General features: G+C 40.6%; 2 protein-coding genes across 2 annotated transcripts; both read right to left on the bottom strand. All coding sequences in view use genetic code 11, as the record gives it.

Moving 5' to 3' along the window:
* Window positions 1–358: 358 nt before the first annotated feature.
* On the bottom strand, window positions 359–2,523 carry EGR_09608 (Myosin-XV; the record flags this gene model as incomplete). Its single annotated transcript, XM_024498857.1, has 6 exons — window positions 359–583; window positions 1,518–1,679; window positions 1,752–1,929; window positions 2,006–2,215; window positions 2,258–2,442; window positions 2,473–2,523. 6 exons carry the CDS (start codon window positions 2,521–2,523, stop codon window positions 359–361), a joined length of 1,011 nt encoding a protein of 336 aa, XP_024346734.1.
* A 3,063-nt stretch (window positions 2,524–5,586) lies between these two features.
* EGR_09607 (Cytoskeletal protein) lies at window positions 5,587–16,638 on the bottom strand (the record flags this gene model as incomplete). Its single annotated transcript, XM_024498856.1, has 8 exons — window positions 5,587–5,687; window positions 6,715–7,541; window positions 8,043–8,131; window positions 8,731–8,794; window positions 9,157–9,245; window positions 10,181–10,268; window positions 15,835–16,000; window positions 16,476–16,638. The coding sequence occupies 8 exons, from the start codon at window positions 16,636–16,638 to the stop codon at window positions 5,587–5,589; spliced, it is 1,587 nt and encodes a 528-aa protein (XP_024346733.1).
* Between the last annotated feature and the right edge of the window lie 8,570 nt (window positions 16,639–25,208).

Genomic DNA, 25,208 nt, shown 5'->3' with positions numbered 1-25,208 from the left:
TGAAGAAAAGTTGCAGATTTTCGTTTGCATAGTTGATACATAGTTGCTCCAGGGAGTTTGATGGCAAATTCTAAGGTGGAAAACGACAAGCTTATTTGTGTACATAGACAGAGAAGCTGTAAGAAAAATTGTGTTGACCCTACATAAAAGTATGACAGACAAAATGACTAAGAATGCATGAACCGTTCCCAGTAAATCCTTTCAGCAAAGCCACTCATTAATAATATCGCAATAAAAGTGAGCACTAATAAACTAGATTTTATCTAATTCCTTGTAGCATTGGCCAGATCCTAGGCAAATTATTATCAAATACACATGCTTTACTGTAAATTTGTATTTTATAAGTGAAGAGTTGAGGCTATGTAAGGAAAAACACGTTGCCTACTTCGAAACCGTATATGTCCAGGAGGGAGATACTGCGTGAGGCTTCCAACTCGCCGACAGTTGGGGGCGCAAGGCGATGGTTGAGCTCCTCCACCAGTAATTCAAAGTACTTTGAATAGAGACACTTTGCTATGGAGTCTCTATTCACTCTTGCCTGCTGCTGATTCACCGGACTTCTTACGGCCTCGGCTCGCGTCTCCTACAAATGCAAAATTGCAATCGTAAAGCAGTATGATGCTTCAGCACACACTTAATTCATCAGATTCTGTTATTTCATTTCCCAGGGGTAGATATTTTTAACAAGACGTCATCTACCACTTAATTGCAAAAAAACTAATAAAGTGCTGGTTAATAGTATTAAATTAGTTTGATTCCTTGACCATAGTTGGGGAACTGAGATCTCACATGAGGAAACTTTAAAGCATGCAAGATTCAGCCGCTATAATCAAAGCAACATTGCAAATGCTCACCGTAACTTTAGTTGTGAGAACATTAGCCAGTGTTTGACGATTGATGGATAATTCACTTGCAATATGATCCAATGTCTCTGGATTCTTTATAAAACTGACTTCCTAAAAGCCACCATGAAAACGTTGTAAATAGACTGAAAACAATGCAAAAATGTTTGTCGAGTTAACCTTTTGCACTAAAATCACTACATCCCATTACATCAGAAATGACAAACAGGGCTTTGGAACCTCAGGTAGCCAAAGGAGTCGTATAAATAAAACAATACATATTCAATAGAAAATTTGTCACTGTGTAGCACAAAATAAGCAAAAATGACATTTTGGATCTCAACAAATTAAAAAATGCCGCAATTACGTAATAATAAGTTGGACCCATAAAACCTTTTTTGGTCAAGATTTTGATGTTCAAGTTCAGGAAATTGTACGACTATCATAATATGGGATTGACCTAATGGCATATTAAACTATACCCTAAAAATTGTGTGCATATTCGCTTTCTTACTACAAATCTTAATTAAAAATATACGCCATTCTTCCTAAAACCCCGCTGGAATTGATTTGTTTGCAAATTAGAGAATAGCCGGAAGAAACCAATGCACCCCGCACTAAGTAATAAGGTTGTATGAGAAGAGGTCAAAATGCGTGCGAGAAGGAAAAACATACATCACGCTCTCCAAACTCAACATTGCCCAAATGCAGTACGCCTGACATAATGCGAAGACACAAATCCATGTCCTCTCCAGTGAAACGTAAGTTCGACCAACAATTTAGAAGAACATGCAATGCCTCGGGATCAGATCGTGAAGCGACCTTACTAGCTTTGCCCTGAAATTGAGAGTCACAATTTTTTTTTACTTGTCATACAGCAAAGACCCTATTTGGATGGGAAAAACCTACATATTGAAGATAAGCAAAATCTGAGACAGATGTGAAGTGATGAGCATTTTTTGTTTCCTTGTCTAGACCGCTCAAAAATTGATAGAAAATGTGGTAATTTCTTTCGCCAGTAGACTGCTGTACAACACGGGATTTTTCAAGCAAGTAGTTTGTTACTCGAGCTCCAATAATAGATGGACTAAAAATTGGTAAAATTATAAACAGTAGTAAAGCTTTAGAAGTGGGGATAAGCAACGTTGCACTGTATTACGTACCCAGTAAAGAAAACCTCTACGAACTTGCCAAAGCGAGATGAATTGTCATTTCTCAAAGTAGTGGCATTACCAAAGCTTTCGAGAAGTGGAGTACTTTCTAGCACTCCCTGAGCAGCAGAACCCCATGTAATCTGATCTCCCTCACTGGAGGCCGCAAGATGACGTAAAATTCTTTTAAATGCTTCCGTCTTACCTGCACCAGACTCACCACTATAATAAAAGTATTATATTTTGTTTGAGTATCAGAATTACCTAATGATTACGACTTGATCAACACCATCATGCAATAGGTTTTGATACATTCCTTCAGCAAGTCCGTAAACGTGCGGCGGCATTGAAGCTATTGGTTGATTTCTATATGTCGCCATTACGTCAAGACCGTCGATAAGGAGATCAACATAGGGGTTAACGGTGACCAAGATGTTACCAATGTAAGTCTGCAAGAATTACGGGAACAAAAAACTTACGTAGATATTTTTTTTGTTATACCGAACTTTTAGGTTGTCTAGAATGGTCATTTGCGAAAGGTTCCTGAAACATTATTAAAATATTATTTTACCTCAAGTTCACCATATTGTCAACACTATCCACTTCCACCGGACCAATAACACGGACTCGTCGTAGATTTTTAAGGTTAAGGATTTTAACCTAAAAATCGGAGTTTTGACTGAACCAAGTTTACTTCGCCATCAATTGTACTGCGAACTTGTGTTCCATCTTGCCTAATGGAGCACACTTCGCCCATCAAATCTTTCATGTAACCTAGATCAAAGAGGATGCGAACACCCTAAAGATGTAAAAAAATAAAATATTTAAAATACTTCTCGTATTCCGGACACACTAGGCGGCATCTTTTTTAGCGTGGTCCACTGGTCCCTCTGACCTTATTCTTAAATGCACGTCTTGGAGAATAATTCTTGCTGACTGGGTTAAACAAACTCAAGGTCATAACTTCGTATGATAGAGATACCTAATTGTGCAAGACACCACCTCCAACATTCATAAAAGACAATCAAAATAATTTTTTACTAAATTAAAGAAAACTTTGCTTTTGTTGACATGTTTCGAGGTAAAATTTTACCTTAAGATTACATGGGTTTCGTAGGACCCGAAGACTTCCTGGTAGACGAAGAAGGGTGCAATACTCAAGCCAAACACGTGTTGTTGATGCAAAGTAGAGATTAGGGCTGCCGACATGGGCAAAGTACTATTAGGGAGACCTTCAAGTGTCCCCATTACCAAAACCGAGAATCGGGCAAACATTTAAAGTATTACAGTAGGTATGCAATGCCCTAAAGGTTCGTCTAGTTCTGCAGCTTATTACGCAAAAGTCTAGGACTCCGCTGATTGTGATCTTGACAAGCAACATGTCCGTCTGAGCCTTCTTTATGATGTTGATATGCATTCAGGATTACTGTTGTGACATCCTACGACCTCAATAAAGATTTGGAGGGCAGTATGTGTGCAATTTTCCATATTTCTGACTAATAGTTTCACCATATTATGCAAGCTGGGACAATCTGACTACATTTCATGCTTGTCTTACATGGTTCCACTGTAGCATAAGGATTTCGAATTGAGACTTTCCCAATAAATGTGATATGCTTTTAACTCCTTACTTATGAAGGTGTACGCCTACCCACAATTAAGGGCACTTTATTTGTATTCAGAATAAGTCATAATTAAAATTTTTATCTTCGGCTTGTGGAATTAGTCTGTCTACACAGTACTAATCATTAGTCAGGTCCCTGTATATTCATGTGTGGTGGCACTAAAGCTAATTCGTTTATAAAACCCTCTATTACCATTAATCACGTAAGCACTGCCTTTGAATGACAAAGCCATAAACTAAGGTGTGCTCCCTACAATCCGTCTTAAAGACGGACTAACAAGCTTCACGTCGGACAATAATGACTTGGTTGAAGATGGCGCGGGGCACTTTACGGGCGTGGGCATCAGATCCACGAATTACTTGCGGTTAGAGCACGTGACCATTCCTTCCTTAAGTAGGCCTTAGTGATATATCATTCAAAAATAGTGTAGAGATTAAGGCAGTAATTTCCAAGATGCGTTTAAATGGTAGCTACAAATTATCTTCTTCGCCAGTATGGTTTTAATGCGATTTTCTTACATTTACAAGGCTTCATTTGTTTGTTTAAGTCTCAGTATTGGTAATAAACCCCTTAGGTGCTTCGCTACATCTTATTAGTGCTCAGACAATCTAGCCCCTTCATTTTCAAAGTTGACATTCGAGTTTGAAATGAAGATGCGGTAATATGAAAAAGTTTCACCACTGCTGCAGTTTGACGTTTGCATGGCAATCACTTTATTAAAATAGTCACATCGGAAGAGGGAGTCTGCTATTGTTGCTCCTTTTTTGAGGGCATGGAATTATTTAGTGGATAGCATGCTTGAGCAGGCACAAGGTTTCTTTAAGCTGGTTTGAACTGGCAGCCATCCCTTATGATCTGAAAGCTCAGAATGTAATTCCTCTTGGTCTGGGAATCCGAGTCACACGCCTTAGAATTCACCCTAAAAATCCAGATCATCGAATGGCCAAAATACGATACCCAACGCAGTGTCACATACTTGAATTGGGTTGCGATTCGCAATTCAATTTGTGTATAATTAATGCGATTTTACAAATCCTTTGCCTCAAACAAACCGCAGTAATGAGGTGGACGAGTCAGCCTTTATAAGCCTCAAACCGGAGGCCATTAGGAGCACCTGTGGATTCCACAATTATACTACACTTCCAGGAACAATATTTTACTAACCAAAGGTGAATCCAAATCAGAGACTTAGCGGCTTTACAACAAATCTTTACTAAGCCATTAATTTCATTATCAAAAATGCATTCTCGAGGTTGATAAGTTACGGTCTTTATTTTCCATTATCACAAATCTGGATTTTGGTGAAGTGACGTGACCACCTGTAATTAACAGAGGTGGTCCTTCATCAGATCGAAATGAGTTTTCCCAAATCAGTTACTTGTGCATTTCCTATCCTCCATGAAATAAGCAGAGTACTCTTGTTTTGTTATTGAGTCAAAATGCAGATTTATTAAATAAGAGGTGGGCGGTAATGATAGTACGCAATGTACCTGCGATGTATATTATACAATAAAAGTTTATTTTTTTTTCTGCAGTGCAGTGCAGTACTAGTACTCCGGTAGGCAATGCAGGCGTACAAGTAAAGGCACAGCAAACGGCCGAGGGAATGGGTCGGGGGAAATTGAACATTCTGCAAAAAAAGTTCTTGATGAAGTTCCTGAGCTAGTCATTAATTTTGGATTCATTTGGTCGGTCAATGGGACCAAGCAGCAGTGGAATGATAAGAATTAATGTTGCGCAGCCAGCTTTAAAAAGTTGCTCGATTTGATTAACCATGATTTCTGTCAGAAGTCCGAACTTGAATTATCACTTTTGCATGCAATCATTCATTCACTAATGTTCCAGGTGAGACAGTTGGCAGTCAAGCGTGTGTTCATGTCCAGTGCTGCACTGGGGAGCCTAGTGCAGAACCGCGTGCTTGAGTAAGCGTTCACCAGGCTTATCAGGGGGGTTAACTTATCAAGGTGGCTAGACTAGAAAAAAACCACCACAGAAAGCATCTTTGTATGAGAAGGCGGCACTGACACATGCAGCAAGCGAGCGAGCCGCCTTGATGATGTTGATGGGGTCTACGTGGCGTGCGTGCGCGCCCACGCTTGTCAAAGCACCTGCCTGCGGTGACACGGGGGATACCAATACCACTCACCACTAATGAGCATCCGAGTCATGGCACATGAAGGTGAGAAATACACAAACAAAACTACGCAGAATGACACATCTCTCGTCAGAAGACCCTGACTAGCCCTGAGAAAACTATTACACACAATTGCGCCAACGACCTAATCCACGCTTTACTCCAACGCATGGCGTTAAAAAGGACTGCATCGACGAAGGTTCAGCATTTTCATGATATTTTGAATCGAATTAATTTGATCAAGACAAACTTACTTCATATTATTTGGCGATCCCTCAAATTGGTTGAGCATTTCGGCCCCGTCTTTTCGGGAAGAAATGTAGTGGCGCTGGAAAAAGAAGAAACACAGCAAACCTACCTGAATGTACCAAACAATAGGTTGGTATGTACAATCATTTGGATAAGTTTTCGGGGAATTTAATATTTAAGTCAACAGTTAGGAATTGAATGCGTAAGACAATGAGCCTATGATACAGTATGAATTTGCAACTAAAGCGATGGTGACACGCAATGCTGAGGAAATGCAACATTTTTCTCATTCTTCAAGACTCAGTCATGGCTGTGCAAACTAGGCAAGCATTCAGCATTATATTCAGCTCTTAACGAAAAAAATATATGAGCAGTCTTTGATTATCTATTGCACAAGATGACGGCTGCTTTACAGCTCTTAAGTAACTTACTGAAAAGCTAGAAAGGCTTGCTAGTAGCAACTGCGTATTTTGGTTGCGTAATATACAAGTATGTAAAAGTTTGTAAATGCACACTTCCTGAATTCAACTTCTATAAACTATTTTGCATTTATACATTATCAGTGGGAAACCATCCGAACTCAAGCCCTAAGAAACACGTTCACAATCGAAAAAGATCTCGCTACACTGCTTACACTGTGGCTATTAAAGAGCAAAAAAGTTAGTTCTAACGCAAAGTATTGCATAAATATGACTTAAGTTATCAGTACTTACATTGGGAGGCCGATGACACACTTCCAGTGGGTGGGATCGTGATTGAAGTCATAGAGTTTGATAATTTCAAGTCAAGTATGCCCAGACCTAAGCGTTTAGATTCGAGGTTGGTGAAAAATGACATCTTTGCCGCGTCACCAAAAGGTGAGGCCACGTTGAGGAGACTCTCCTGCGAGTTCGAGTTAGGTGTATAACTCACTTCCGCCGGTAACAATTCATTCCCCTCCTCCTCCTCTTCCTCTGCCTTCCCTTTCACATTTATCGCGTTTTCTTTGCATTGGTCTCCAATTCTATCTTCATTTTTTTTATCATTTCCTTCCTCCATCTCCTCACCTTTATCTATATCTCGATCGCCACCCCCTTCCTGCCCCACCTTAGTAGGATCTCTCTTCCTCCCCTCTTCTTTCTCATCATTGTTTTCATTCAGAAACTCTGGTTCTTCCTCGTGCAAGTTTACGGTCTCCTCTTCAGCCGTGCATTTCGATATGACCGGCTGCACCGCCTTGGGAAGGCTAGTCACGGCGCCCCCGACTGGCTTGGTGATAGAGACGTCAGGGTCAAAAGTAGGGGTGTTTGGTCCCTCATCAGGGTCGGGTGGATGGAGCAAGATGGTAGGGACGTCGGGAGAGCAATTTAAGGGGAAATTGGGCTTATTGGTGGGTGTAACAGCCTCCGTGGAGGAAACTTGCAGCTGAATCATTTTTCTCGACGCTCGTGGTGGGGAGAGAGTAAAAAATCGTTGTGGCCGACTAAAGGAGGAAATTCGCTTTATTTGGCACGTCTGACTGCTATTGACCGAGAAATCGGAGGCTTCGGAGTCTGTTGATCTGAATGAAAAGGGGATTACTTGGAGGGGACAAAACGATGGCAACTTCAGTGGTAAACAGTGATAAAAATGTTTACTTTGAAAAATTTGGGCTGCCAATCTTATGCGATTTTTCTGAATCACTCCGGTAATCCATATTTCCTGAACTAGAACAACAAAAACATCAAAATGATGAGAGCCGATTACAACTTCACAGATGGAAGAAGAAAAATAACACTGCCACTCAGAAACGGATCAAGCAAAATGGCAATAAGGAACCTTTTACAATATTACATTTCATTTTATAGTCAGCAACTGATTAAATTTACACTACACACAAACGGATACCGCATGACAAACGTAGAGCACGATCATTTACAACGGAGTTGGGTGTACGCTTTTCATGTAGCCAAAAACGAAATTAATTTTTGAGTGGAAAACTATTCTCAGGACAATCTTCTCTTAACAGCTCATTTGAATGAGCTTAACATTTTTGGTTGAGGTGGGAGCCACAAAAACCTACCGGTAAAATCGCGAGGCTTCTCTGAGCCGTCGATAAAGCTGCATTGCGTTCGCTCTGGAGTCACACTTAAATCCAATCTTCTTTTTAACCTAAAAACATGCGAAGAAGACATCAGCTGAAATACGTAGTTAGCAATGCTAGCTAATTTATTCATTGTAGGTAGTATTGTAGCCAAACTGCCTGAGCTTGGGTGCTCATCTACGCGATATTCGCATCAAGGATAAAGGATACCGGACTATCGTTTGTCCAACAGATAGACGGTGAGGACCATTTAAGGCAGCTAGCAATGTGGCTAGTTATCTACCTTGTACCTTGCTACTTGGTTTGTCGTGTCTGTGTTCTTGTTTTACTCTAGCTTTCTGTGAGGTGAGTCCTTCAACTCTGTTCGTGGTGCCACTCATTTTAAAGTGCATTCCTTCACCATTGTTCTTGTAAAACTATCAAGTCCTATAGATCTTAAGCACAAATTTACTAAATGAGCAGTGCATATATCGCAGTACATTTCGATTTTGAGAGTTAATTACTCATAAATCTTGGTGCTGCTTTAGTGCGATTGGGAGCATCGAAGATTTGCACAGGGCTGCCTGCAAAATTTGCAGAGTAACTGCAGGGGGCAGCCAAGCGCGGAGGAGAGTATTTTGATGCGCGCAATCGCGGTTCATGTTGGCAGCATGTGCACTTCACTTACATCACGCGTTTTAATGGTAATAACGACGGTCTTCTTCTCGCATTCGTAGCTCAGCATCGATTCCCTGAAATGTGGCAAAAGGCGTCGAGTGAATTCCACAAGCACAAAGGTCCATCCATCACACACGAAGCGGTATTTCTCAAAACATTAAATGTCAGTTGCATTGACTCCTGCAACATATGCGGCGCGGTGTTCGAGACGTCGCTCTATGAGGAGCGCGTCTAGAAGGTCACAATGCACAAGAAGTACTTTGTGATTCGCTACTGAGGTTATCACAATCTCCTATATGGTGATAAATATAATCAAACAGGTAGGATTAGGTAATTACTAACTAAAAGGAAAGAATACAAGACTTATCGCACCAAATGCTGGAATACTTCAAGGCCGTTGACTAACAGAGAAGCAGAGTTCACCACCGAAACTCACCAGCGGAAGAAGTTAACTTGCTGACTACTTTTGAAGACAGAAAGACCTTTGAAATTGAAACCAACAGCTATGCCGTTCCCACGTTGATCCTGCATAGAAGACATTCAGAAACAATTTTAATTCATTATGCGGTTAATTAATCAAGCTTGTGAAGTTTAAACAAACGAGCAAATTAAAAGTGTGCACAGTCCAAATATGACCTTAAGGAGTTAGACTGGGTACAGTAAATAAAGAACATAGGATCCGCGCAAGGCCAATGAAAATGGGACAACACACGCATGCACATATGCATTTAAAAACGTGTCCGCATCTCCACGCCCTTTGCGTTCAGCTGTGAGACCTATTCATCTACACACTGTAGTCCATTGACAATGGAAATATATACACCGACGTTCCATTAACCATAACATGCTAGCATATTTGATATTTTAACACTACACGAATGGGTTTGCTTTTACAGCAGAGCGACAAGCTCAAGTGCTTGCCCGAATTTCACCAGACTTCTTGAATCACCTTGTTTGCTTTCTTTCGTTAGTTCATAGCGGCAGTCAACATTGTAAACTGCATGTCCGCCTAACTGCTTTCCATAATCTACTCCAATTAACGGAGAATTGAGCTAAAAGGCCATTGAACTGCATTTTTGAAACTCAATGCAGTGTCTTCGACTACAAACGTAAGTGCTTTTGAAAATGATTGTTTATATGATTCATTTAGAATTTACTTTTATGTTTAATTAAAAATATACACTGTTTACTCCACTTGGTCTTGGAAGAATCATCGGAACGGCTATGGCAATTATTGTCACACGATGTAATGCTCGAGCAATTGTTCCCGGACCTTTTATTATGCGTTTTATGCCGACTAACTGTAGTTTGCTGCAACAACCTGCGTTTAAATAATATAGACAACTAAAGAACAAAAGAAGGCTCTTTAATTTTGGGACTCAGAAAATCTACACTGGACGGCGTTAAAATTGCAAAGAAATGGGCCGCGAAAACGACATAGTTTCCAAAATTTGGCGTACCTTTGCGTCAAACGGTTCAATGCCATAAGTGTCCATCCTCGTAGCGACTCTCAAAAAGGCAGTCAAGGCGTCGTGTGGGGATATGTCACTAAAATATTTTGAAAGATACGAATGGTATAAAGTCTGATCATGTATCTCACTGCCTTCTCTGGAAAAGTTCATTGCCCAATTTCAAAGAGATGATGTAAATGCCCAGGTGTGAAAAAGGTCGCGAGTTGACATGCAAAATTTGCGTCTGATTCTAAGAATATTTGCCCGTGTATCAAAACATTACGCAGATCCATTATACAAAATAAAATATCAACAGGAGTCGTCCTACAGGTTAAAAACAAAGCAAAGTATTTTAAAAAATATGTCGGCTGGAAAGTCAAACATGACATTTCAAAAACCAAAGTAGTAATGAGAGGCCTTATGATGAAGTTACTATCAAATAGTTGCTACAAAACGAGTACTCATTTGGACCATGGAAAATCATATCTGGCATAATATCAGTATTATTTGCACTTACGCCATTTAAAATTCAGAAATCCACTTAGCTTAAGCATCCACTGTTTTGCTTCATTTTATAAAGCATTTGCGTTGTACACTGGATAGTAAATTTTGGGGACAAATAAATCTTTCGAGAGCAAAGAAGAAAAGAGGTAAAAATAAGGCACTAGAAAAGCGAAACGACTATACGGTTAGGATTTAGACAATAAATATGCTCACTAGTTTTCCTGAAGATATTCCTTAATTTGGTTTTGCATTGAGTTGTCGAGCCTGTGTGAGGAGACCTTTGATCTAACGATGTCATATTGGAGCAGTTTATCGCGGGGAATGTCACCCAACCCCCCTTCATCTAGGTCGGGAAATACAAAAGAATAAAATCACACCCATAAATAAAAGAAAAAATTTAATTTTATTGCTATTCTGGTTTCCGGAAGTGTTAACTAGGCATCGGTTTTTCTAATAAAAGTTTAACCAGTGAGATATTTGAAAATTGTATGCTTAATATCGCTTTGAAGGAGTCATCAAACTTATAGAAATAACTTTTTAGGAGACTACTGCTCATAAATAGGGACTTTGCTCAAGGGAATTTGACATAGTGAATTCCCTGCTTTTGGTTTCCACAAGAGCATTTGTTTGTTTCTCCATCATTTATGTTGTAAGCAGAAGATCGTATCAAATGTTATGGGGTCTCGTAAATTCCACATGAGGTGTGACTTTGATACATTATTTGTGAGAGTCCTGTGAACAATTATAAATTTAGGTGGGTCAAAAAGCAGTTCCTATTATTAAGTTTGTCCCTTAATTGCACTAAAGCATACGCGGTCGGATGGTGTTGGAAAATACGGAAAACGGAAATGAAAAACGATGGTCAAATAATTTAAAATTTGCTCAAGCGAAGAGAAATACGATGATTACATATTTAAGGAGCAATATATTTATGTTTAGAGTAGTCAAAATTATTTAATAGGTCTTTCAGTCTTGCAGTCATTCGGATCGAAACGCATTCAAGTATAAGTCACTACATAAAGCTGATTTTGATATACGGTAAATGCATGGTTAAAAGTTCAAGGAAATGTTCCCTCGCTCAACGCATAATGAACCCGTAGCTCAATTCCACATGCAAAAATGGTAGCAACTAGTCTAAAAGCAATAGAGATTCAGATAATAAATGTATGTGCCTCAGTCATGGAAATGTGAAAACACTGTCAGCACAAACTTTAACTGATGATTTACCCATGTCCTTAAAGTTAACAATCATGGCTACAAAAACTAGGTACATATGCGTACATTGCACAGAATATGCTACCAGCAAACAGCGGTCCCTTTCTTTTCCGAGCAATCGCCCAACTGCCAAATCGTGTCGAAGTTGGTAATAGAGCAGATTTCTAAAAAGGTCGCTTTGTTTCAGAATCCAAACAAGAACAACCTGTTTTACATTGAAGCAAATAACTTACGCGAAAAAATCTGAACTCATCTCGGAAACGGGGTCAGAGGGATAAAATTTGATACGCACCATAATTATATCAAATCCTTTGGCTAAAATAATTCAATAATTTCGAAGCAATAAAAACGCTAAAAGCTACTTATTAATAATAGTAAATCTATGCATATTTAACAAAAATAAGACTGACTGCTTGTACTTAAGGGAAAAAAACACCGTATTAAACAGGTGTACATAAAATACTGTATACAAAATACCTACACCTTTAAAAAAGAAACTCTGGGTAAAATTTGTAGTGTATCATAAGTCATTTGGACTACATTATTGTTTGTACGTGCATTAAATGTCCAAAGACAACCGCTTATCAAAGTGTTATTTTAGAAATCCTATCAAACTCTCAACTGGTATTTTTCACCAAAGATTCTCAAACTGTACCTGCTTTCTCCTTTGCAACTGAATTGTTCAGGTCCATCCATTCCTAATCGTAATAAAGTAACACACTTTCACCAACAAATAGAAATGTATAAGATAATCTAAATACTGCACAAGGAAGCCACGGGTTTACTACTTAGAATATATTGCATAGCATGTCACTTTCATTGTACGTATATGTAATAAAGCAACTTATGACTGATATATTTGAATAACTTACCGGAAATTCACCCGGTTGCTCAATTATGAGTCCCAAGTATTTGGCTTTGGTGGCATCGCCAAGTTCAGTTGCAATGTGGTTAACCAGAATTTTTCCAGTAATTTTATGCTATGTAAGCGGACAAAATAAAATAGACAATATAACAGCCAAACACACCTTACCAAAGAAGGCAAAATTTTTCAAACCATAATTGTCCAAAAACTTTGCATGACGTTAATTCAAATTTCGATAAGCCAGCACGATTATATGCTATCAATATTTCTCAGTTTCGTACAATTAAATAGAAGTGAAAATCAAATACTGACCACATACCACAGCATATGTAGGCGCCTAAATATTTTTACATGCTTAACTAACTGGTCATTATTCTTAGACGAATCCACGCTTACGTCAATAAAAGCGCGCATCTTGGTGCCATCGAAAAGTTGAATATCCACGTCTGTGGTTTCATTAATGCGTTCATTCGAAGCCAAATTAAAAAGGGTAAAGAGAGAACCCTTGCGGAATTGTCCCTTTTTATGGACATCGGGACTAGTATCTAAGTTAATTTCCGTAGGTGACGCAGCCGTCATTCTCATTCAAATAACTGTGAGCGTTAGGGTCGTTGCAAATCATGCAGATCATTGGATTTCGATTCACTTAAACCATACAAAGCAGACAATTTCACTATTTGTCAACTTTCATTTGCATGATTACGTTATTCTATTTTTTCACCAATTAAGCCTCGATCTGGGGCCTGAATAATCCGCCCGATTTCCCAGTGCGTTTAAAGTTTGATAACTGATAACATACTTTCCGCAAAAATTAATAGGCTGTAATAAGCCCCGTATTTTACTCTTTCACCCCTGCATTCATGCCCACAGAACAGGTAGTCGAGTTAGAATGGGATATGCTTTGCTGGTCAGCAATTATTAAAGGGCTATAAATATCACTGGTTATGTCAGGTTAGGTTTCCCCTTCGGAGACCGATGGCATCCTGTCTAACACAAGATTCGCACTAACCGACCGTTTTTTGCCCAAAAGAAACATTAAAAAGGATGCATTACATGGTCCCCTGGCCTCTTTCAACACCGTCCTAGGTCCTCCTTCTTCCGTTAGTGCGCAGATTTCACATATTATCTTACCGGAGATGTACCTTTGTATGAGCGCATCTTGTTGCAATGAACGACGATTACTGTATGTTGTGGACAAAAGTAGTTTGTTAATGAGATGACTTTTATCACTCGGAATGCGTCTTTGGTCCACGGATGATGGGAATTACGATATACTTTAGGTGGGATAACAGGCCTGTATAGTTGTACCAGGTCTCCTTCTCGGTAAACGCTTGGTTGACTGTATCATAATGTCTCTTCTATTTAAAATATGACAGTCGAACCTGTTCCCCAGCGATATTGAAAGTGTGCCTTATGCCTTCTTGTAGTCGCAGTACGTACTTTGAAATATTCTGGGTTGCTGATTCCGTGTTCGGTAGGAAAATACTGAAAGGCACTCCCGTTTTACAAAACTATGAGCATTTTAAACAGTAAAACGCTGGTCAATGTATGAACTGTAGCCCATTATGCAAAAGGTCACCATTCAAGTATCAAGTCTTAGTCTTCCGGTTGTGCATCTTTAATCAAGGCCTTCAGTAGTCCGATAAGAGCTCGAATCGTTCCTTCCATCTGTCCTCCACCTTACAAAAAATGACTGGATGTCATACCCATTTTAGAAATTCCGTAGGTTCTACCTAATCCATTAAAGAATCATTTTTCGAAATTAGCGCCTTGATCGCCCTGTTGACAAATCCAGCGATTGAAGAAAGCCGAAGCTACCGTTTTAGTGTCTTGTGTCTCCACGAGTTCTGCCGTGGTTGACTCTCTTGGTGAGTAGCAGAGGCCCCATGACGTCAATGCCTACTCTTTCCCTTGAAAAGCCTGTGGACATATATTACTGATGCTGCTGCTGTGAAATGGGGTCTTTTGAAGCTGCTATAAGTGGTGCAGGTGCAACAGTAATTAACTTCCTCTCTACCAGGTGATGTCCAAAAAAGTCTATCAATTGTGTAGAAAACGAACAGCTCACGTTACGTTCGACTCTTCTGGCCCTTTTTTGCTGAGTCTGATACTCGCGTAGGCGATGTGTTCCATTCCTTCATCCTTTGTCCCTTTGTGAGAGTACACCACCCACAGTCACGTCGCTCGCATCCGTATCCAGTATAAATGGTGGGGCACTCGGTTCGAAGTTGGGTAATGCTAGGATCGGTGCGAAGCAGAGTGTTTGCTTCAGCTCTTTAAATGCTTTATCTTGCTCCTTCTCCCACTAAAAATGCTTTTCCGCCTGCTTTCCAGTAAATTGATGCAGTAGGCTTACTATACTAACAAAACCAGGTTATCACTTGTTTTGTACGCTTTTCGGTAACCGCCATCTCATCTGACAAGACTGTGCGTCCAAAGTTGACAGAGCACTGCAAAACTCAACATTTCTTCGGATCCGGAATCAACCATGCATTTCGTAAACTGTTTAACATTAGTTTCAGGTTGACATTATGCTCCCGAATATCTCCACAGACGACAAGGAAGTCATCTAGGCAGACAGTGATTGAGAATAATCCCATTAATGCAGTTTGCATCAGGCGTCGGAAGGTGACCACTGCGTTAGAGCCCAGAACGCACTATCTGGAATTCATATAGCTCGTTCGACAATACAAAAACTGTCCTCTCTCTGACTATTTTTGCTTTTAAGTCCAGTGTGGAGAACCAGTTTGACGTGTATAGGGATTCTAACGAGTCGTTGATGTGGGGTAGTGGAAAGGTGTTTTTCTTCGACACTGCATTCAGCTTCTTGTGGGCGACACACGGATGTGGACTTCCCACAATCATTTTTTACCGGAGCTATTGCAGAGGCCCTTGGCGACTTTGTTGGCTTTACAAAGCCACCCAGATCGTCCGCTTACTAGAAGGTTTACTTCTAGCAGTGGAAATAGTATGCATTTGAGAGGCTGCCAGATGGGTCTATCTTTACTGGTGCCTATCGTGTGTTTCATGATGCTCTTTTCCAAGCATGGTACCTAGTCATGAAAATATATTCGCTTACTTAATCAGTAGCTTGCAAATTTCTCCTGTCACGTCAGTAACATGAGTAAGCTGCGTGGAGAGGTCATCCAGGTTCTTCATAGGTATACCTGCGGCCTCGAAAAGGGCGTTGTAAATGTCATTGAAATCTTCATTCGGTAACAAAAAGAGTGGATTGGCTTCAGTGTCTTGGAAAGTAGAGAAGGTACCCTCCGCGTAACTCAGAGCAGCTTTGGTGCTTCTTCAAAAAACTGTCAAGAATTACGTCCTAAGCCGAGTCTGGATATTTAGTAAATTTTGCTATCCAGATTTCCTTGCCCATGCTGACTTTTAATGACGTCTCCCCTTCTAGTGCCATCTCCTTTCCTTGCGCTACACGTAATCTGTACGGTGGAGCGATCCTAACCTTGTAACAAAGGGTCAGGAAAGTCCAAAGGTTTACTATTGGTCTAGCCACACCAGAGTCAAAATGGAAGATGAATGGATGTCCTTTTAGTTTGCCTAGGGCCTGCAGGAATGAAAGGGAGCCGTTTGGGAGCAAAAAAAGGTAAAGACTTACCTAATTTTGGAGCATAATGCAAAGAGCCTCGAAACGAGGGTGTTGGATTCGGTCGGCTTTTGGGATTTTTGTAGCGCAACTCCTGACACTTCTTCGTTGCGAACCTGACCAGCTCGCTAAGAACTTCTTGACCATAATAGATGGGCGAACTTTGTATCTAGACTGGACGGCTATCCCTTCAGCTAGCTTGGATGAAGGTGAGTCACAAAAGACTTGTTCCGCTATAAGTTGGACGTCCTTCGCGTACTCGTCGTCGTCTTCGCCCATACTTTGGTAGCGATGGAAGAACTAATTAACAAGTGTTTGTTCTTCAGGTTGATGATGAGTTTGAAAAAGATTAGCACAGCGTTCTTACAACTCGGTACCTAGGGTTATACTCACACCTATGAAGGCTAAAATGAGATCCTGGGGGAGGTCAGGTAGAATCTAGAGGGTTCTGTGGCATTAAGGATAGAACTAGAGGCTAAATCTGGCGGTTTTAAGCCACCTTTCGAAGTCCATATCATTCCTTTAGGAGGAGATCTGCCGGCTCTGCCACCAGTGCAATGGAGTTGGTGTTCTTCTTTTCCGCCCCTGCAATAATGTCCTTAGAAAGGGTCGGTAAAATTGGACGAGGACATGCTTTGTCCTATGGCATTTACTATGGGGGGAACATATGTCATGGGCTAAGAGGGTTCATGGATGGTCTCCTCTTTAAGGGGCGATGGCGTCCGATCCAACACGAGGCTCACATTTTCTCACCACCCTCACCTAAAAGGTCCATTTTTACAAACATGAATTACAATGCAACGAAAATTACAAAAAAAATCCGCAATTATGAGTGTGTTCAAGTATAGAAGTGCATTACGCACACCACTTCCTAATACTCCCTTGTGTCTCGAGTCTTCCCTGAAGTGATAAGAAGTGGCAATACTGTGACAGAAGGTATATTGCTATTGTACAGATGGCCTGAGAATCTGAGATGATAGGCTGGAAACAAAGCAACCTTGTGCAAGTGCAATTTGCGGAGATTTAAATGCTTGTGTAATCAAACCGAGAATTGAACGAAGTACCAAACCATTGCAAATGACTGGTGAATTTGTCTTCGTTTTGTTGAGTCGGGAAAATATAACATTCTAATTTGGATAATCTCACCATCGGTACACTCTTTACATTTGAGTTTCATACTCCTTTTAGTAATGCTGATTTCGTGTTCGAAATACATGTATATTTAGTGATCCGACTTTTAACTGGACGTTTAACCATATAGACACTGCTTGACGCTAGGGCCGTGGTAATGGCCTCACCGCCTCCCTGTACGTAAGTAACATATACTCTTCCTTACTACTTTAGCTTATTACCTCTCAGAACTACACCATTACGGGAAGATCCATGCTCATTAATTGACATAAGGACTAGGAGGTAACAGATGTGGACAAAGGGCCGTGCCCTCAGGACGGAGTTAGAGTTCTTAAATACGTGATTAAGACGAAAAACGTTCTGTCATATAGTCCCCCCTCATTTTTGGGTTTCGATTTTGTGGCCTCACTTGGCCTCCTTACGTTGGCAATCGCAATGCATAGGTTGCTTTAAAAACCATCCCCCAACCAGAAACGGTTGTCATCACACTTTCATGCAAGTGTAAAGGCACTTGATCCCAATGCCGATGGCGCGTCTCGCCAATCATTTGTGCTTCGAGTTTCACCTCATTGGCGAACCACATCACGCGGATTTACTGGTGCGGACTCCAACCTAAAGCTCGATGACGCTCTACAAAGAATTGAAATCATATTTCAATCTCTATTTGCAGGAGTGTTTGCTTAGAAGCCGTCATTTAGCTAAGCACACAAAGTATTCTCGCGAATCTAATTTTTCTTTCCATCACACTTCCCACCGTCTTATTTCATTGCTGACTAGAGGCGGAGGAGGAATCATTTGTTCACGCAATTTATAAATCTTCAGGTAAGTAACTCAGGTAGATTCGATGTGGACGTATTTAAGCTGTTAAAGTCTGCTGTTGCTTTGGCTATTCAACTCTTTATTGCTAAATGCGAGGTTTCAGCGACTGCCATACGTTGTCTCCACACATTCAGCTATCCATAGCACACAATCTTCTTCTAGGATAATGAATTTTGATCACCCATTCCGATCAAGGTTGCTCTCCACAACCGCAACTACTACGTTCCAAAGTGTACTGAGGCATCTCAATGTTGGAGCAGTTTTATTATGATACGGAAGGGCTAAAAGGCTATGAAAATGGCCGCAGAGTCACGCCGTCAAGACTAAGGTGTAAAGTGAGAGGACCAAAGCACCCGCATAGTGAATCGTGCAATGAGAGCACAAACCACGGCTGTGTGTATGCCCCACATCGAGCGCGGTATACCCCGTGCACACCCAAAATCAGGCTTCAGTCATGTCAAAAGTATCATAATGGGCACATTTGAGCATCTCTAAAACATGCTACCTAAAACAACGGGGAGCCAAGAGTACCCATAAGCATTCTCGAAATGACAATCTTTATGGGGTTATAAAGTCGAGCACACAATTCGGATGATCAATGAAAGCAACCACAACGGTAGTCGGCTCCTGCACATAGACTCCAATTTCGTAGCTCGTTTGGGACAGATACAGAAATTGCAAGAGCCTTGGTAGAGCTTTTTCCCATACCTGTAACGAATGCTGAATTTGAATTGAACAGGTTATGTGAAACTGCAGTTTATCGTGACGCATCATAATGCGTAGTAAGGTATTTGTGGCATATGGAAGATGTAAAAAGAGGTGTCTTACGGCTGTAATGCAACGTGGTGCTGCGGAAGAACCAGCAAGCCGCAAGAAAGATTACATTCGTAGAAGACACCTAGCAGTGAGCAAAATGAGGCCAGACGACCGGCCAATCCTCACGCATCATTATATGGCACAATATCGCCTTAAATACTAGGGGAAAGGGGCATTTGAGATGTTTGAAGATGTTAACAGTGGGAACACAGGATTTATGATATCGATTCCGACTCTAATTTGATGAATCTTAGGAGCTTATTCAGTTTTTTCTTAAGGAATAAGATAATGTAAAATATAGTTTATGTCTTGCTATTATCAAAGTAGAACAGAAATTGCCGTAAGCAAACTTTGGAATTAGTTCACACGTTAGGGAAAGACAGAGGTAGGAAGGGGAGAATACGGGGGGCGAACACACCTCGGAGCATATATCATGGCCAGAAAGAAGAAATACCCAATGGTGAAAATGGAGACGATGGAACCAACCACGCAGATCTGGCCATTCTTTATCCACAGTGGCATCCGACGCCTAGCATCGCACCCGCCGATGTGGTAGGTGGAGAACAGGAAGAAGGGCACGAAGAATGTGGGAACCCACAAGTAACGCGGTCCTGGCCACAACGGGGAGGGTGATCCGCGGAGCCAGTAAGAAGTAAACGCAACTCGTGAAGAGGGAGTTTGGTAGATTATGGTGCAAAAGGTGTGAGCGTTAAGACAGTATTTTAGACCGTGTGATCAGGTAAAGAAGTTTTGCTTTTTGTGGTTACAGATTGACGAAATATGAAGTTAACAAGTCAGCCCGATTCACATGAGACTGTTTTTGGCCTTACTAGTTTATTTTGCATAGCTAGACGAGAAATGCTCAGATTATGAGAACAAGAGAGCAAAGTTTACATGTCTTTCTTTCTCCTGTGATTCGGAGTTTCCAGTTTGCATATTTGCGGGAGAAATTCATTTAGTTGTCACCGCCGCGAATGAACGCGGATTTAGAACTTAGAAATCAGCTTTACTCTGGTCACTAGCACGTCGTTTGGATAAGAAAAACGCACGAATCTCACAAAAGCGCCAGCATTGCAGCTGAGCAATGCAAAGAGATTGAAGAAAAAGCAACGGGTTATGTCCGCAAACCAAAATCCCACAAAAGAATGCATATTTTGACATCACTTCCGATTAAAAATTTCAACACCAGCTTTTTACGCACTATAAAGTAGACTTTGAAGATTAGGTGAGGCAGCAAACGCCTTTCGATAGCATGAAGACATCACTACAATTCAGAATTCAACGAAGAAATCATGACATTTTATAAGAAGGAATTCAAGTGTTGAGAAAATGTTTTGTGAGACGTCTTGAGTACTTTCAGAACTGTGGGACATGACAAAACACTACTTATAGATTCCTCTCAGAAAGTATGCCCTGATGTGGGAATCTTTTGCTAGGCTGAAGTGTTGGCTCACCGGGGATAAAGCAGTCCTGACCATGTGGTTTGACGGTAGATTGAACAGAGTGAGAGTGTGGAGACCATCCAAATGATAACACACGGGAGTCAGAACTCGTTAAAGGTGTCCGCAAATAAAATTTCCCTCTCCATAAAGAAGAAAAGGAAGTTCTTGAATACAAGTTCTACGGAAGAGAATCAGCAAAGAGTGACGCGTTTTCCCAGAGTATCCACAACTGAGGCGTCTTCCAGCTTGCGCTCCTCTCCCTGAGCCTTCGTCTAAACGGCGTCAGCAGGCACTTTGCTCTTGATGTAGTCAATCAGAGGAAAAGGAGACCTTCCCAGGGGGTTCAGCAGATTCCCTGTGGGATGGTAAGTCGGTCACTAACATCGTATTTTCTGCGCTGCCTTAGTTCCGTTCGAGCACTTCAGAGTATAGTGATCGAAAACGAACTCCTGTGGATCAAAATTACCAACGTTTTGTCAATTTCAGCACCTGTGCCTGCTTTCAATAGCAGCTGCGCTGAACTTGGAAGTATGCTGAAAATAACTTAAACGCCTTGTGTTAGTAAAAGGACCTAGTAGTGGAATGCTTCTTTGAGTCGCTCGAGCTATTTCAGGAACTTTTAAGGTCTTTAAAGGTAGTTGAATTTCATGCAAACATGGAAAGTATGGTGCCTAAATGAGAATTCGGCGACTACAGTATGAACAGAACTACATACTACCAGCATAGAAACCGAACCATGGGATTCTGAAAGGACCGTACATTCTCCAAACCACATCGTATCCCAAAGCTTCAAGTACGTAATTCTTTCACCATCTAGCTAATTTACGTCTGTGAATTCAAAATGCATTAATGCATGAATTTTTCATGCTTTAAATTTACAAATCGGAAACTGTATGAATGGAATTCTTCATTTCATCGAAGCAAAGCGCCCACTTTACTCCTCATATGGGACTGGGGTTTCTTAAAGCTTATGAGGGTGTAATGGATGAAGTGAATTGTGCATAGAATATTCCCCACAGTTAAACGAAATTGGCTGCAATTGTGGTACGGTTCTATGCCTTTTCAGGTTCATGGGCTACTGACTCTCAATCATGCATTCTACAACCTTGTACAGTATATAACATTGTGATGCAAAAACTTTGATTCACAGACCAAATATCATGAATTTTTCATGAACCGAATTGGACACCAACAGCGATAACAGTTGATCTGGTAGCAAAAAGACTGGCTGGTCTTCGGCAATGAATCCACAAGTATAGAGGTGAAGAAGTTGAGGGATTAATGTAAAGAGAAATCTCAGCTTGCCAACCGCTTCAGAACGATGTAGGTAATTATGCAAACCAGCATGCAGGAAAACGCGACACTGAAGTGGCATGTTGCCGTGATTACACAACTCTTTTCAGTCTATCCCCTCACCAAAGATAAAGGAACACAAAAAGCACCTTGTGTGTGATCCTTCTAGGTGAAATAACTGAATGATCAAACAGACTCGTCCAAAGTCTGCACAAAGATGAGATTCTAATGACCATAATCCCCGTCTATATGTACTTTAATTGTACCCTTCTCATGGGTTCAATATGCGGGTATGAGTCGCGATCCTGACTTCATCACAGCAACTAGCTTTGGAAATAGAAGAGTTCTTCCCACAAAAGATACAGTCAAATGAAACTTAGTCATCATTAAGCTTTTAAGCTCCATTGTGCCGCTACCTAAAACAAGGAAATTGTGAAAAACGCAAGCTGATAAATTATTTGAAATGCAGTCCCGACATTTCTACATTTCTGCAAACCCTTAAAATGTTCACCACAAGTGTTGTGCGTAAGCAACACCCCAACCTCCTTAACCGAGTCTGCATATCACACACAAGTAACACATCGAAGTGAAAGGAAACGAATTAGACTGGTGCAGATCAAGTAGAAGCAAAAACAAATTGGTGTAATGCTAGAAAAGGTAAGCATCCGAGATGTGGTGTAAGCGACCGTGTTAAACAAGTACGCAATTTCTCATGGCTATTTCACTTGTTACTAAGTGAAATTTTCACTAAACTTAACAGGGTCCTAGTTGTGAAAATACGACTATTTTCTGTTGGGAAATGCCCGAATCGACTTCCGTACCGGTCGCGGGTGATAGACACCAACAAAATGTTCAAATAGTTCATTAAGCCAATAAATCGGGCTTAGGAGGGAGGGTCCACCGCTTCTGTCACAGGCCCAATGGGCTGTTTTTGGAGGTCATATGGTGGATTGCGCAAGCACTGCGAGGCCATTATGATGACAAGGGGTTTGTACACGCAGTCAGACGGAGAGGAGCACATGAGCGCGGGGGAAGAGGGGAGGGATTTACTCTCGGCTAGGTCCATTACCACCATATTTACCGAAGACATTCTAAAAAGGGAAGTAAAGCCTCGCAGATGTGTACAGATCAATTTGAATCACGGTGGTTGTCACTGCTAGCAGTAGTTCTCCGCTGACGCCTGTGCCTGACCCTAGTAGCAGAGCATTACCCTCGTGACAAAAGACTCCTTAAAGACCAATAAATAATAATAAAGTGGTACAAATCTAAGCATCATTTACTTTCCCTTCAATTTCGAAATCGAATCAAAGTGTGTTCATGCTAAATGAACTATCTGAATGTCAAACACATATGCGATGTTTATTGCTTCAATGTAAATGGGAAATTTTCTGCTGCCTATAAGGGCTTTATAGTAAGTCTTAACACTAGACTATTTCGCAAAAGGTTACTCGATCACATATTCTCATGCGCACTTGTTCGTCATATTAATAAACCGATTTTCCTGTGGAAATCTAGTTATTTAAATGGAATTTTTCCCATAAACAGGAAGCAGAGGACCACCATTTCGACAACAACTAAGTTGGAATACTTCGCCAGTAAGAAAGCTGAGAGACGGAAAGTCAAAGTTTGGTGGATGCCTACACAACCTATGATCGAGGCAAAGAAAAAACGAAGGAATGTCTGCCATAAAAATAAAAACCTGCGATTGATGAGGATGGCAGGAGCTGTAGCCAGACCAAAAAAGAAAGGCACTGAAATAAAGAATGCAGCAAACTTAATAAGCACACTTTGGATAACCTTCGATCCTTCCCAACGCGTACTAGACAAAGTCTTCGTAAAGCCTACAACAGAACATTGAGCAATCTTATATTTGTTGACTGCCGATAACTGCGCCATTTGGGCCCGAAATGGTCGGCAGCAAGCACAATATGGATTGCTTCCCTTATTTACCCTGGCCACAAACGGCACCTTACTGATAATTTATTCCAAACATATCAAAAGCACTAATAAGGCGTTGTAATCACTGGTAACACAAAAAGAATGTGTTGCAAAAATCAAGAGCATACGGTGCGATCCCAATGCATACATAAGGGGGCGGGATTTGGAGTAAGTTACTCACAAGTCATTAGGATCAAATGGTATTCCTCCGTACAAGATCACGGTTCACCTTCTTGAAGGGACGTTAACTTGAAAGTTCAGAAATATGAACAAAAGTCTGTTTTAAAAAGCAGTTAGCTAGATATCAACGATGAAGACAAAACGCAGAGATGTATAAATCTTCCAAGGATTGCATTTCAACGTCTAGGATATGCTTTCGGCATGCTAGAACAACGTGCTAAATTGAACAAGCTGCAGCCTAAATGTTACTACTGCACGTAGAAACAAATCATTAAAAGTCAATATTATAGGAATTGCAGGGAACAATTTTTTCATTTACGTGGAACAGAAACCAAGTTTAAATAACATCATCAGACATATTCACAGAACCGTAAGTGTTGTAGAAATGAGAATAATTGATTCAATGCCCGTGTCGACCATAAACCAAAAAGGTGAGATTAGAAGTGCTTATAGAAAGGAAAACGAGTTACTCAAGCAAAAGTTCAACTAATAGACGGCTAGTCAAGTAATTACTTACTTGGGCAAAAAACAGCCGCAAGAAAGCGAATACACCATTATCGTACCGTATAAATTAATCAGCCGTACTCCAAGCGGATTACCGATGATAGCGTGTCAGTTGATTACCAAACACAAAGTCCTATAGTCAAAATTACGCACCCTAGACTATAAAACGGTTAATATATTTAACAGCAACATCCACAAATCATACAGGAGTGTAGAAACTTTATGGTCTTTAGTACCCTCAGCACAAAGGACACCCGCCTTGGCTTCAACTGATAAACGTTTAGACAATTGAGCGGCAATTACCATTTAGCTTGAGAAGTTTGTGCAATAACCAGCCTTTTCGCTAACTCATGCATTCAATTTAGAGTCAACGTAGTGCTAAAAGCGGGGTTCATTGGGCACAAACGCACCTCTCAGACATTAAAGCATTTCAAAGAAGAAAATTGATCCTATTCAGAAAGCGTAAAAACAGGCTCAGTTAAATCTTAGCAGAAATATAAAGCCTTAAACGCCTTACTTGTACTTCGGAATCCCTGGTTTCTTAATTGCTACACGTGTGTGCTAAAACAGGGAAAACGAGAATTTAATTGTCAGATATATATTTCCCCACTATCACAATAAACATTTTTGAGTTTTCAGAACCTCATTTATGATTAGCTATAAACGTTATGCATGTGAAAAAGAATGTTATTCATCTAAAACAATAAATAATTCCACGTGATTAAG

The sequence above is a fragment of the Echinococcus granulosus genome, assembly GCF_000524195.1.
Source record: "Echinococcus granulosus chromosome Unknown EG_S00156, whole genome shotgun sequence".
NCBI classification, from domain to species: domain Eukaryota; kingdom Metazoa; phylum Platyhelminthes; class Cestoda; order Cyclophyllidea; family Taeniidae; genus Echinococcus; species Echinococcus granulosus.
Note: the sequence above shows the minus strand (reverse complement) of the source record. Positions and strands in the feature narration are given on the sequence as shown.